At 38.7% G+C, this 15,337-nt stretch overlaps 2 protein-coding genes and 1 pseudogene across 2 annotated transcripts; 1 reads left to right on the plus strand and 2 right to left on the minus strand.

Annotated features, from left to right (window-relative positions):
• The first annotated feature begins 3,591 nt into the window (after window positions 1-3,591).
• On the plus strand, window positions 3,592-4,614 carry LOC131799692 (beta-2 adrenergic receptor-like). The gene has a single exon (XM_059117390.2). The coding sequence runs from the start codon at window positions 3,592-3,594 to the stop codon at window positions 4,612-4,614; it is 1,023 nt and encodes a 340-aa protein (XP_058973373.2).
• A 2,087-nt stretch (window positions 4,615-6,701) lies between these two features.
• On the minus strand, window positions 6,702-8,349 carry LOC136283061 (adrenocorticotropic hormone receptor-like; annotated as a pseudogene).
• A 4,639-nt stretch (window positions 8,350-12,988) lies between these two features.
• On the minus strand, window positions 12,989-14,694 carry LOC131799705 (adenosine receptor A3-like). The gene has a single exon (XM_066171089.1). It carries the CDS (start codon window positions 14,400-14,402, stop codon window positions 13,452-13,454), a length of 951 nt encoding a protein of 316 aa, XP_066027186.1. The 5' UTR covers window positions 14,403-14,694; the 3' UTR covers window positions 12,989-13,451.
• Window positions 14,695-15,337: the final 643 nt, after the last annotated feature.

Raw genomic sequence — 15,337 nt, forward strand, 5'->3', positions numbered from 1 at the left:
GGTTTTATTCTCTCACTTTGAATTTATGGCAAAGTTGTATATCTTTTCATGAATACGCTTTCTATCAGTTGAAATATTTGCGTAATTAATTTCATTTATTGATAGACTGAAAAAATCGTCGTTCAGTGTATGACTTCTTTGTGCTAAGCCCGTCGATGAAACTTAATATGATCTGTTTCGTTAAAAAATATTTAAGAGTCACGAAACGCACGTTTTGTTACACCGAGATGGAGAGCGGGAAGGAGGGATTTATCCATAACTCCAAAGTGGCTGAAGACTCGGAATGACCCTGTAAAACATCTGAGTATACAATAAACTTCAAGATTGAGAAATTATATTTTAAAATAAATTATATCTTCCCGAGACGAGAAATTCATTTTCTTCCATAATTTTATCGTGTAACCATGTAGCTGAACGAAGTCAACCGATATGACTCCTCTTCAGTTGGAATCCACCTTAGAATGCATGAATGGAAATCTGCCGTCGAGGATCCAGCCAACGAACGGAATGAGAGAGAAAGAGAGGAAATAATCAAAATACTATCACAGGGAAAATCATTAAATTGCGAGCGTTGTGAGGAGTCGCAGCCATTTAATACGCGAAGGTCTATAGACTGAAGCTTTTGTTGCAACAAAGGGAATAACTTCACCGTGCTTCAGTTACGAAGATTTTGTTTTATTTTCCACAGTGCAAGCCTCCCTCTGTCTTGAGTGAACCCAAAGCTTACAAGCTCACTTCAGATAACGAAGTGAATCGTTTTCATCGTTTTGTTCAAAGTCAGCAAGAAATTACATATCGGCAAATAACATCAAGAAGTGTGGGTCATCGATGGCTTTTCCCTCTGAGGCTGAAGGCATCGTTTGGTGCAGTATTTTTACATTAGCATCCGCCTTGATTGTAATTGGAAATCTATTGACTATTATCCTCTTTACAGTAAACAAAAGACTTCGTAAGAAAAGTTTGATCCTTGTCATCAACATGGCGGTTTCTGATCTGATGTTGGGAGCTATATCTCTACCCCTTTACATTTACTTGGTTGGTGTATCCGATTATCAGCTTTGGACTGAAACTCTGGACCTGAATGTTCCCTTTTTAATCGCTGATATCCTTGCAACGAAAGCGTCATTAATATCTGCAACCTTCATTTCTTGTGAGAGGTTTTACGCTATATATTGGCCGTTTAAACACCGAACATTAACGACTCAAACATACTATATTGTGATTTTCATAGTCTGGACTTTAGCTCTCCTTAATACTTGCATATTTCAAATGTCCAGCCTGCGAAAACTTTTTCCCTATATTTTGTTGTCACTCGGTTCGACCTCAGCGATTATCATATGCAGTTGTAACATCGCTATCTGGAGAAAGTTTCAACTTCAAGGAATTGTCGCAGGCTCGCAACATCAAAACAGGGACTTACAAAATGAACGCCTGACAAAGATTCTATTGTTTGTTTCTGTCCTTGCATTACTATATTGGCTTCCTTATATTATTGTTACCAGTTTAATTTTATTATTAGATTTCAACTTTATGATATCGTGGAGATGTCTTGTTATAATCGACTTTGTTAATTATGCCAACGCATTTGTAAATCCAGCTGTGTATACACTGAGAATACCACAGTTTCGACAAGCTTTATCTCGGTGCTGTTTGGTCAAGCGAGTTGTGGTGAACAGCGAAAATTCTGCAACTGGCCAGGGGGATGAAGCGTCCTCAAGGGCGCCGATATCACTTATAACATTACAAACTGAGTCTGGACGTGACCTGCAACCACTGAAGAATGAGGAGATTATGGAAACCAAAGTGTGATCAACCAAAAATTAAAAACAGAGTTAAAATGTGCAAGAGAATATAAGCTATATATTCTCTTTAAATAAGTCATTTTAAAATTGCCTCAGTCCTTTGTAATCTAACCATGTGCATGAGTTCTTAAGAGATCAGAGAAAGGCTTATCTAGAGAATCTGACCATTATTAACAAACCTCATTTTATTTTGTGCCTTTTTTTCGTAAGGTGAATTTAATTCACGGAAAAAATAGTGGAGTAGCATACTCATTATAAAGAGCCAGCTTTTTCGATTGCTGATCGAGCTCGTTGGTATACTGGCGCTTCTAAGAACTTTGGCTACTAGCAGCTGCCTATGCTGACTAAGGCCCGCAGTTATTTGGGGTCAGCGTCAACTCTTACAGAGATTATCATCTCTTATCATGTGAATCATAAAGATTCGCGAATGGAGAAGGAATCAAAACTGAACTACAGCACGCTCCTATGACTTATAAAATATAAATCTCACATGGCTTTTTCAATCCTTGTTATGTTTTTTGATAAGGGCTTTTATACTTCGTAGTGAAAATTAGTGAGATATTTTCAATTGCCTAAGTAATCAACGAACACATCGGTTGACAACGTCTGTAAGACATGTCTGAATAATAAATAGCCAAAATACAACATGAGAATCGACGTATACCGTAAGTCATCAACCTTGGATGGCGCTTTTCTCTGCGACCTGAACCAAAAGCCCGAATATGAAACGCATACAAGGCAATGAATTAGAAAATGATTAACAAATGAAGTGAAATTTACCAAATAAGTGCAAAATGTGTGAAATATGCTAAGGATATCGATATATAGTGAAAGATGAACTATCCCCTTAACCCACCGAAGTAAACAAACTTAAATTCAAGTTCAGAATCCTATTTAAAATTTCGGCCGAAAAGAGGGGTGCTTATTGGAAGGAGAACGTCTAATCCAGGGGGGTATTGGTTCCGCTAAAGTTGAAGCTTAAAAAGTTATAAACTGGAGATAATGTACTGGAGTCTCCTTCCCTATGTTGAATCGTTACTGCGCTTCATGTAACAGAAAACGCTGAAACAGTTTGAACATAAATTTTTGGTACATCTGCTATATCTATATTTTATACTTTTAGCTCTGACCTTTTTCCTGGCTGTGAAAATTGTTTTTTCAGCTCATAACGAACGCGGAAGTTGTAGACTCACCAGAATTCACAAAATTATTTGACGGAGGAAGTGTAAGAATATTAATGTGGCAGAAAGCAAACAACTTAGGTCATCCAACAATCTTCACATATGAAAACTTGCCATCAAAATTTGTTTAGCCTAATAATTCTTTCTTAAAATTCAAAGTTAATGATTTTAACTAGTCTTTCAGGCATGTACTAGCTAAAAAAAGTCATCAGAGGAGGACTTTTCTGTCACCTTAAAGGCTACGCAGATAAATTTCTGAAGTCCTTCGGGCACGTAGCAATAAACTATGTTTAATTGACATTTTTGACATCCGTTCTAAACTTTCAGAACAATCCAAGGGAGTACTGGTTCTGCTGAAGCTGAAGCTCAAAAATTTATGAAAAACAGTTGCAATTGACATGTTTAATATCCGTTCTAGAATTTCAGAACAATCCAGGGGAATATCGATTCCGCTAAAGCTGAAGCTTAAATGCTTTTTAAGGAAATAAAAGGCTAACCGAAATATCCGCAGTTTGACTTCGACCGCGACCCATCCTTATCAACGCCGAGCTATCCTCTACCTCTCTTTGAAACTAAAACGGTTACATACATTCTGACAAAAGTCAGCGATGAATAAAACAACAGCAGTGAACATCAGCAGAGACAACGGATCTGGGTTATCAGGTGATATTCCTTCTAAAGCTGAAAGTATCGTTTGGTGCAGTGTTCTCGTACTGGCATCTGCCTTGATTGTCATTGGAAACATACCCACTATCGTTCTCTTTGTTGGTAACAAGAGACTTCGCAAGAAAAGTCTGTTTCTCGTCATCAATATGGCGGTTGCAGATCTGATGTTAGGGGCTGTATCTCTTCCTTTCTATATTTACCGAATTGGCCAGGTCGGTTACCACCTATGGACAGCATCAATGGACATTTATCTCGAATCGTTCAGTGTTATTGCTGATAACGTTCCTACAGTAGCTTCACTAGTATCTGCGACCTCCATATCCTGTGAAAGGTTTTACGCCTTATATCGGCCGTTTAAACACCGATCCCTCACGAAGCGAACATACCTCATTATAATTCTAATGCTGTGGACAATTTCCGCCCTTGATACCGCCCTCTTTTTTCTTTCATTCCACCTTCGTTTTCCTAAACATTATCATTATTATTGGTTGACTTTGGGTTCGATATCAATTGCTATCATGTGTGGTTGTAACATCGCCATATGGAGAAAATTTCGACGCGGAACTGTCCCTGGAACACAACATCAAAATAGGGACTTACAAAAAAAGCGTCTGACGACGACTTTGCTGTTTGTTTCTATTCTTGCCTTGCTTTCTTGGCTTCCATATATTATTTCAAACACCTTAGTATTTCTAACTGATCTCAACATACCTCAGAGATATTTGGTGGCTATTAATTTTGTCAACTATTCGAGCGCATTTATAAATCCAATTATATACGCATTTAAAATACCAGAGTTTCGACAGGCGTTGGCTCGATCCTTTGTAAGGCGGCGAGCTACTGTGAAAGTTGAAAACATTGAAATAAGGGTTGATAAAAGAGCTGCTTCGACGAAAGTGACACCGCTTAGAATATTAGAAGGTGATGTTAGGTTCGATGTGGAAGTTGTGGATACAAGCCTTTAAGAAACCAAGAAAAAGAAATATAAAGGCCACTTCAAAGTGCCTTTTTTACAACAAGTTTGATCATTTCGGCGATGTAACATTACCTGTTGTTAATTAAGAGAGAGACTCTTTGTGAAAAGCCCTACAATCACCTTTCATATTCCGTTATTTTTTAATTAATAAACGACAATAATTTTCTCTTTATTTGTTGGGCGTATTGCATATGCCAAAAAATAGACATTTTAAATAGAAAAATAAATGATTATCATAAGGTACTTTGCAATAATTATCAGGAGTAAAAGTGGACCGGGGGAGTTGAAAAAAATTAGACGGGTGGGGGGGGGGTGACTGACCCTAAGCCATCTCTGTGATGAGAAAAAAAATTAAGACAACCTGAGGCAGACTCAGCCATGTATAGCTTAGTGGATAGGAAAGAAAAATTAATAAGCCAAGTTCTGGCTTGCATTCAAGCTGTTTAAAATATCATGGAAACCGAAGGTAATGACAAATATAGTGCCGGACTTGCAGCCGCAATCCAGCGATTCAGACTCAGACGGATCGGATGTGGGGCGGCCTTGTTAAACATAATTATGAACTACGTAGAGAGGGGTGGGGTGGAATAACTTTTGGGGGGCGTCCGATTGAGCTAAGAGTTCAACTTACCTTTGTTAATGGAGGGGAAGGGGGAAGGGGGGGGGGAGCACCAACTAATTTTTTGTTTCTTTCCTATTTTTTTGGGTGCCTCTCTTCTGATAAATATTTCCCAGTTCGTAATCGGGACTTGCGTTTTTAATAAATGTTTTCAACCATACGTTTCGAAGTCCTCTTTGGGAAAAAAGAAACTCTTTAGAGGCAGTGAATGAATTATTTGTTTGAAGATACTACGCTGATGAGGTCTCATTGAGGTCTAATGAGACCGAAACAGCTGTTCATGGTTTACTTCAGTTCTTAATCTCCTTAAGAAAAAAGAAACAATGATTCAGTGTCTCAAAATTATCGCTTTAAGGCGCATTCTGTGGCCGCAACATATAATTTTGAAACATCAACGTAGCTCTGATCGTATTTTTCACAGGAACCAAGTTTTAATGTCAGGTTTTTATGCAAGTATACAGGTTTATGTCACCCGTCACTACCAGTCACTATCAGACATATGCCAAATTCGGCGACACACCGTTGTATAGATTGGAAAAAGTTTTTACTCTTCTTGACATTTTTACTGACCATTTGGGTCGAACTTAACTTTGTCTATACCATGTTCAGTTTCTAAGTAAGCGTAACTATTCCTTGAAGCTTGGAGATAGGAAAATTTATGTTGAATTGATCAAAAATCAATTAGCATATTATGACCTTTATTAATTATTCACAAGCGCCAAACAGTCAAATTGGTGATATGCACTCCGTCTCGCAAAGAATTGCGTCGTCGCAAGTATGATTTAATGATCTAACAATTTTAGTCGCAGCTAGCTTACGGGTAGGCGAGAAGTCTGCAAGGGGTTTAACACAGGTAATATTGAGGTATCAGACTCCCGGTAACTACTTTCTGGCTCTTCTAAGATCTCTCCGCGGGAGGAGAAACGCGCGTCCTGCAGCGCTAATAATCATGTAATAATAGGGACCTGCTTGCCTACTAAGATGCAGCTGACATTCGTCTTTTCCTCTATAGACTGACGCTCTCCTCTTGGGGAATCAACCACAGCAAACATATCACAGAAAAATTCGTGAAGACATCCGCAGCTTTCTATTTGCGATCTCAGACCGTCTGAATGTTTTCAGCGCGTGAAGCGACCTAACCTACCAGTCGGCGACAAGTAGTTTTGTAAATGAATAAAGGAGTAAGTTTCCAAATAAACTGTGGTGCTGCCTCAGGTTCATGACTACTAAAAAGACGCTATACTAGGGGAGATCTAAGCATGATTAAAAATTGATGCAAACGTTTTTTAAAAAAACTGCTTTTGGATGATGAGTTGTCATAAAAAATGTGGCGATAATGTTTAATATATTTTTTCTCCTCGTTTCCTTTCAGCTCACTGAGATTTAAGCTACTACGTCGTACTGACAGTCAGTACTTCTATTATTGCCTAAAACTGAGGAAACTATTCCCTTAAAATTCAGAAACGACGAAATTGTCTGATTATGTCCTTCACTCCAGCTCTCACCCCTCTAATCTTCTAGCAGTAAAGTATCGGGTTTATTGATGAGTTTGACAAAAACAGAACTCCTGTGATGTACCATGCCAGATCAATCGCCGATGCATGAGGGTTATTACTAACATCAATGACTGCACGTAATGCTATGACTGTAGAAAATGGAAGATAACAAAAAAGTAATGTGAACTGTATCCATAACGCGCTAGTCACTGTTCTACTTTACCAAGCCATATTCATTTGGAATTTTTGTTCTCGTGGCTGGAAGACACGCTTTTGAACTTGAATTTGGTGGTTGCGTAAGGTTAGATAAATTCTCAAGTAACAGAAACTTGCTGTCAAAAGGCACAACAATAATGTTACAGCAGTCAAGGCTGCGGCAATGCGAAATTTGTACAGCCACAACATTGAACCGATAACGGTGTAAAGGGTAAAAACAGCCAGAAGAGTCCGTATTCTTGTAAGTGTGACCATGTTTCTGTATCTCATTCTTAGTACCAAAGCCAAATATCTGTCCACACTGATCGCAGTCACTGTTAGCACCGAGACTCCTCGTAAAATTGTGCTCGTGAGGACAAACGGGATTTGTAGATAGAGACAACCTTTGGAGTGTTTTGGGGAGAATATGAAGGCAACTAACAGACCCCTTTACATTTACTTGGTTGGTATATCGGATTATCAGCTTTGGACTGAAACTCTGGACCTGAATGTTCCCTTTTTAATCGCTGATATCCTTGCAACGAAAGCGTCATTAATATCTGCAACCTTCATTTCTTGTGAGAGGTTTTACGCTATATATTGGCCGTTTAAACACCGAACATTAACGACTCGAACATACTATATGGTAATTTTCATAGTCTGGACTTTAGCTCTCCTTAATACTTGCATATTTCAAATGTCCAGCCTGCGAAAACTTTTTCCCTATATTTTGTTGTCACTCGGTTCGACCTCAGCGATTATCATATGCGGTTGTAACATCGCTATCTGGAGAAAGTTTCAACTTCAAGGAATTGTCGCAGGCTCGCAACATCAAAACAGGGACTTACAAAATGAACGCCTGACAAAGATTCTATTGTTTGTTTCTGTCCTTGCATTACTATTTTGGCTTCCTTATATTATTGTTACCAGTTTAATTTTATTATTAGATTTCAACTTTATGATATCGTGGAGATGTCTTGTTATAATCGACTTTGTTAATTATGCCAACGCATTTGTAAATCCAGCTGTGTATACACTGAGAATACCACAGTTTCGACAAGCTTTATCTCGGTGCTGTTTGGTCAAGCGAGTTGTGGTGAACAGCGAAAATTCTGCAACTGGCCAGGGGGATGAAGCGTCCTCAAGGGCGCCGATATCACTTATAACATTACAAACTGAGTCTGGACGTGACCTGCAACCACTGAAGAATGAGGAGATTATGGAAACCAAAGTGTGATCAACCAAAAATTAAAAACAGAGTTAAAATGTGCAAGAGAATATAAGCTATATATTCTCTTTAAATAAGTCATTTTAAAATTGCTTCAGTCCTTTGTAATCTAACCGTGTGCATGAGTTCTTAAGAGATCAGAGAAAGGCTTATCTAGAGAATCTGACCATTATTAACAAACCTCATTTTATTTTGTGCCTTTTTTTTCGTAAGGTGAATTTAATTCACGGAAAAAATAGTGGAGTAGCATACCCATTTTAAAGAGCCAGCTTTTTCGATTGCTGATCGAGCTCGTTGGTATACTGGCGCTTCTAAGAACTTTGGCTACTAACAGCTGCCTATGCTGACTAAGGCCCGCAGTTATTTCGGGTCAGCGTCAACTCTTACAGAGATTATCATCTCTTATCATGTGAATCATAAAGATTCGCGAATGGAGAAGGAATCAAAACTTAACTATAGCACGCTCCTATGACTTATAAAATATAAATCTCACATGGCTTTTTCAATCCTTGTTATGTTTCTTGATAAGGGCTTTTATACTTCGTTGTGAAAATCAGTGAGATATTTTCAATTGCCTAAGTAATCAACGAACACATCGGTTGACAACGTCTGTAAGACATGTCTGAATAGTAAATAGCCAAAATACAACATGAGAATCAACGTATACCGTAAGTCATCAACCTTGGATGACGCTTTTCTCTGCGACCTGAGCCAAAAGCCCGAATATGAAACGCATACAAGGCAATGAATTAGAAAAATGATTAACAAATGAAGTGAAATTTGCCAAATAAGTGCAAAATATATGTGAAATAAGCTAAGGATATCGATATATAGTGAAAGATGAACTATCCCCTTAACCCACCGAAGTAAACAAACTTAAATTCAAGTTCAGAATCCTATTTAAAATTTCGGCCGAAAAGAGGGGTGCTTATTGGAAGGAGAACGTCTAATCCAGGGGGGTATTGGTTCCGCTAAGGTTGAAGCTTAAAAAGTTATAAACTGGAGATAATCTACTGGAGTCTCCTTCCCTATGTTGAATTGTTACTGTGCTTCATGTAACCGAGAACGTGAAACAGTTTGAACATAAATTTTTGGTACATCTGTTATATCTATATTTTATACTTTTAGCTCTGACCTTTTACCTGACTGTGAAAATTGTTTTTTCAGCTCATAACGAACGCGGAAGTTGTAGACTCACCAGAATTAAAAAAAGTATTTGACCGAGGAAGTGTAAGAATATTAAAATGCAGCAGAAAGCAAACAACTTAGGTCATCCAATAATAATCAGATATGAAAACCTGCCATCAAAATTTGTTTAGCTTAGTAATTTTTTCTAAAATTCAAAGTTAAATGATTTTAACTAGTCTTTCAGGCATGCACTGGCTAAAAAAAAAATCCTCGGAGGAGGACTTTTCTGACACCTTAAAGGCTACACAGATAAATTTCTGAAATCCTTCGGGCACTGAGTATTAAACAATGTTGACTTGACATGTTTGACATCCGTCCTAGAATTTCCGAACAATCCAAGGGGGTATTGGTTCCGCTGAAGCTGAAGCTCAAAAATTTATGAAAAACAATTGCAATTGACATGTTTAACATCCGTTCTAGAATTTCAGAACAATCCAGGGGAATATCGATTCCACTAAAGCTGAAGCTTAAATGCACTTTAAGGAAATAAAAGGCTAACCGAAATATCCGCAGTTTGACTTCGACCGCGACCCATCCTTATCAACGCAGAGCTATCCTCTACCCCTCTTTAAAACTAAACGGTTTCATTCATTCTGACAAAACTCAGCGATGAATAAAACAACAGCAGTAAACATCAACAGAGACAACAGATCTGGGTTATCAGGTAATATTCCTTCTAAAGCTGAAAGTATCGTTTGGTGCTGTGTTTTTGTGCTGGCATCTGCCTTGATTGTCATTGGAAACATACCCACTATCGTTCTCTTTGTTGGTAACAAGAAACTTCGCAAGAAAAGTCTGTTTCTCGTCATCAATATGGCGGTTGCAGATCTGATGTTAGGGGCTGTGTCTCTTCCTTTCTATATTTACCGAATTGGCGAGGTCGTCTACCACCTATGGACAGCATCAATGGACATTTATCTCGCATATATAAGTACAATTGCTGATAACGTCCCGACAGTAGCTTCACTAGTATGTGCGACCTCCATATCCTGTGAAAGGTTTTACGCCTTATATCGGCCGTTTAAACACCGATCCCTCACGAAGCGAACATACCTTATTATAATTCTAATGCTGTGGACAATTTCCACCCTTGATACCGCCCTCTTTTTTCTTTCATTCCACCTTCGTTTTCTTAAACATTATAATTATTATTGGTTGACTTTCCGTACGATATCAATTGCTATCATGTGTGGTTGTAACATCGCCATATGGAGAAAATTTCGACGCGGAACTGTCCCTGGAACACAACATCAAAATAGGGACTTACAAAAAAAGCGTCTGGCGACGACTTTGCTGTTTGTTTCTATTCTTGCCTTGCTTTCAGGGCTTCCATATATTATTTCAAACACCTTAGCAATTCTAACTGATCTCAACATACCTCAGAGATATTCGGTGGCTATTATTTTTGTCAACTATTCGAGCGCATTTATAAATCCAATTATATACGCATTTAGAATACCAGAGTTTCGACAGGCGTTGGCTCGATCATTTGTAAGGCGGCGAGCTACAGTGAAAGTTGAAAACATTGAAATAAGGGTTGATAAAAGAGCTGCTTCGACGAAAGTGACACCGCTTAGAATATTAGAAGGTGATGTTAGGTTCGATGTGGAAGTTGTGGATACAAGCCTTTAAGAAACCAAGAAAAAGAAATATAAAGGCCACTTCAAAGTGCCTTTTTTACAACAAGTTTGATCATTTCGGCGATGTAACATTACCTGTTGTTGATTGAGAGAGAGACTCTTTGTGAAAAGCCCTACAATCACCTTTCATATTCCGTTATTTTTTAATTAATAAACGACAATAATTTTCTCTTTGTTTGTAGGGCGTATTGCATATGCCAAAAAATAGACATTTTAAATGAAAAAATAAATGATTATCATAAGGTACTCAGACTCAGACGGATCGGATGTGGGGCGGCCTTGTTAAACATAATTATGAACTACGTAGAGAGGGGTGGGGTGGAATAACTTTTGGGGGGCGTCCGATTGAGGTAAGAGTTCAACTTACCGTTGTTAATGGAGGGGAAGGGGGAAGGGGGAAGGGGGAAGGGGGAAGGGGGAAGGGGGAAGGGGAAGGGGGAAGGGGGAAGGGGGAAGGGGGAAGGGGGAAGGGGGAAGGGGGAAGGGGGAAGGGGGAAGGGGGAAGGGGGAAGGGGGAAGGGGGGGGGCACCAACTAATTCTTTGTGTCTTTCCTTTTTTTTTGAGTGCCTCTCTTCTGATAAATATTTCCCAGTTCGTAATCGGGACTTTTAATAAATGTTTTCAACCATACGTTTCGAAGTCCTCTTTGGGGAAAAAAAAAACTCTTTAGAAGCAGTGAATGAATTATTTGTTTGAAGATATTACGCTGATGAGGTCTAATTGAGGTCTAATGAGACCGAAACAGCTGTTCATGGTTTACTTCAGTTCTTAATCTCCTTAAGAAAAAAGAAACAATAATTCAGTGTCTCAAAATTATCGCTTTAAGGCGCATTCTGTGGCCGCAACATATAATTTTGAAACATCAACGTAGCTCTGATAGTATTTTTCACAGGAACCAAGTTTTAATGTCAGGTTTTTATGCAAGTATACAGGTTTATGTCACCCGTCACTACCAGTCACTATCAGACATATGCCAAATTCGACGACACACCGTTGTATAGATTGGAAAAAGTTTTTACTCTTCTTGACATTTTTACTGACCATTTGGGTCGAACTTAACTTTGTCTATACCATGTTCAGTTTCTAAGTAAGCGTAACTATTCCTTGAAGCTTGCAGATAGGAAAATTTACGTTGAATTGATCAAAAATAAATTAGCATATTATGACCTTTATTAATTATTCACAAGCGCCAAACAGTCAAATTGGTGATATGCACTCCGTCTCGCAAAGAATTGCGTCGTCGCAAGTATGATTTAATGATCTAACAATTTTAGTCGCAGCTAGCTTACGGGCAGGCGAGAAGTCTGCAAGGGGTTTAACACAGGTAATATTGAGGTATCAGACTCCCGGTAACTACTTCTTGGCTCTTCTAAGATCTCTCCGCGGGAGGAGAAACGCGCGTCCTGCAGCGCTAATAATCATGTAATAATAGGGACCTGCTTGCCTACTAAGACGCAGCTGACATTCGTCTTTTCCTCTATAGACTGACGCTCTCCTCTTGGGGAATCAACCACAGCAAACATATCACAGAAAAATTCGTGAAGACATCCGCAGATTTCTATTTGCGATCTCAGACCGTCTGAACGTTTTCAGCGCGTGAAGCGACCTAACCTACCAGTCGGCGACAAGTAGTTTTGTAAATGAATAAAGGAGTAAGTTTCCAAATAAACTGTGGTGCTGCCTCGGTGGAGGGTATTACCAGAGAATTTTGTTTTATCCTAGTTGCTAATGTAAATTTGCCACCATAAAGGTTTCAAGAGCCGGCGTGTCGATCATTGGCCCTTCATCAGAGCGAATGCAAATGGTCTTCCCTTTCACTTGTCGTTTGTTTGAGGCGAGTCCTTGGGAGGCGACCTTAAATTTCATGTCTGAACCAAGGCTCACGGGAGTATTGGGTTAGCAAACGGTTCCGATTGTTTAATTACACCCGCAGACTGTATCAGAATATTTCACTTCTATTCATTTTTCTCAGTATAGGAGAAGGGAACTACAGGCGACAATTTCTTATCGAAGAACAAAAGGCTTCGACGTGTTTCTGGAAGTGAATAATTTATTGCCGACAAACAGCGACAAAGAAAACATCACAACATGTTAAAAGAGAATTATTTTAGCGAACGCTTAACGAAGACAACTTATTGAATTTTTCTATCCTTTCCCTACTACGCTGACTTCCTTGTATTGCTTTACCAAGCTTAGTTTTTCTTTATTGACACAAGGTTCATGACTACTAAAAAGACGCTATACTAGGGGAGATCTAAGCATGATTAAAAATTGATGCAAACGTTTTTAAAAAAAAACTGCTTTTGGATAATGAGTTGTCATAAAAAATGTGGCGATAATGTTTAATATATTTTTTCTCTTCGTTTCCTTTCAGCTCACTGAGATTTAAGCTACTACGTCGTACTGACAGTCAGTACTTCTATTATTACCTAAAACTGAGGAAACTATCCCCTCAAACTTCAGAAACGACAAAATTGTCTGATTATGTCCTTCACTCCAGCTCTCACTCCTCTAATCTTCCAGCAGTAAAGTATCGGGTTTATTGATGAGTTTGACAAAAACAGAACTCCTGTGATGTACCATGCCAGATCAATCGCCGATGCATGAGGGCTATTACTATCATCAATGACTGCACGTAATGCTATGACTGTAGAAAATGGAAGATAACAAAAAAGTAATGTGAACTGTATCCATAACGCGCTAGTCACTGTTCTACTGTACCAAGCCATATTCATTTGGAATTTTTGTTCTCGTGGCTGGAAGACACGCTTTTGAACTTGAATTTGGTGGTTGCGTAAGGTTAGATAAATTCTCAAGTAACAGAAACTTGCTGTCAAAAGGCACAACAATAATGTTACAGCAGTCAAGGCTGCGGCAATGCGAAATTTGTACAGCCACAACATTGAACCGATAACGGTGTAAAGGGTAAAAACAGCCAGAAGAGTCCGTATTCTTGTAAGTGTGACCATGTTTCTGTATCTCATTCTCAGTACCAAAGCCAAATATCTGTCCACACTGATCGCAGTCACTGTTAGCACCGAGACTCCTCGTAAAATTGTGCTCGTGAGGACATACGGGATTTGTAGATAGAGACAACCTTTGGAGTGTTTTGGGGAGAATATGAAGGCGACTAACAGAGGCTGTGTAATAACACCCGTGCACAGATCAGTGAACACAAGGCAACTGTACAGAAGCTTTGAGGAAGGATGAAGGCACATGGAGCTGCGGACCTTCCAAAGTACAGTAATAACCAGAAGATTGCCCAAAAACGCCGTGATGGAGAGAGGAATATTCAGTGCTATAAAAAAAATCTTCAGGTTTTGCCACTTTGGACTTAGCATGCAAAATGGAGACTCTGAAATTGTCGCTGAGCTCCCTAAATCTTCTGTTGTGTTGTTTAAGGTCATCATATTTCAAGATGTCTATTAAGGTTGAAGAAAGTTATGGCGAGAGTTATCTTCAGGGCCTCCCCAACAATCGACTCGGCAATCAATACTTCGACAGGAGGATATCATATAACACTTTTCCAACGCGTTGTCCTAACGATAAAAAGTTGGAAGTTGGAAGTTGTAGACACACCAGAATTCACAAAATTATTTGACAAGGGGAAGTGTAAGAGTATTAAAACAGGAGAAAACAAAAAACTTGGAATTCATCCAATAACCTACAGATGAAAACCTGTCATTAAAATTTGTTTAGCTTAGTAATTAATTATTTCTAAGATTCAAAGTTAAATGATTTCTAGTGGTTCTTTCAGGCATGTACCAGTGAAGAAAAATCCTCAGTGGAGGATTCTGGTACCTTAAAGGCTGCACAGATAATTCGTGAAGTCCTTCAGGCGCTGAACAATAAACGATGTTTAATTGACATGTTTAACATTTGTTCTAGAATTTCAGAATAATTCATTATCGTTAAAACCTTAGAAGGCACCGATGCGACACTTCTTAAAAGTGCTTAGTTCAGTTTGATGTCTGAATATTTGAACAAAGTTTAACCGTTGTTTAACAAAACCGCGTCCCAAACAATCCTCAATTTAGCTGAACCTTTTACCTAAACAATTATTTTTGTGAACAGCGTCAAGAGGGCCGAAAGCAAGCAGTAGAAGGACATTTATTTGATTAAATCAACCCTCCTATAGAAGATGCCTGAGGCCCCCTGATTGCGTAAAACCGTGCTTTAAATTAAACATCGAGTAAATAACCGGCCCTAATATTTTATTCCGCCATTATTATAAAATAAAATTAAGTTAGACTTTTCCATACATTTGACGGTCACAATTGGATTGCAGAACCCAGTCAATTTGATGGCAACATTCCTTTGACTGTAAAATAATAATTCATACATG

The sequence above is a fragment of the Pocillopora verrucosa genome, chromosome 8 (assembly GCF_036669915.1).
Source record: "Pocillopora verrucosa isolate sample1 chromosome 8, ASM3666991v2, whole genome shotgun sequence".
Taxonomy (NCBI): Eukaryota; Metazoa; Cnidaria; class Anthozoa; order Scleractinia; family Pocilloporidae; genus Pocillopora; species Pocillopora verrucosa.

What these genes read in the sequence shown, in the direction of transcription:
- LOC131799692 (XM_059117390.2), top strand. Translation starts at nt 3,592, where the DNA reads ATGAATAAAACAACAGCAGTGAACATCAGCAGAGACAACGGATCTGGG.
- LOC131799705 (XM_066171089.1), bottom strand. Translation starts at nt 14,402, where the DNA reads ATGATGACCTTAAACAACACAACAGAAGATTTAGGGAGCTCAGCGACA.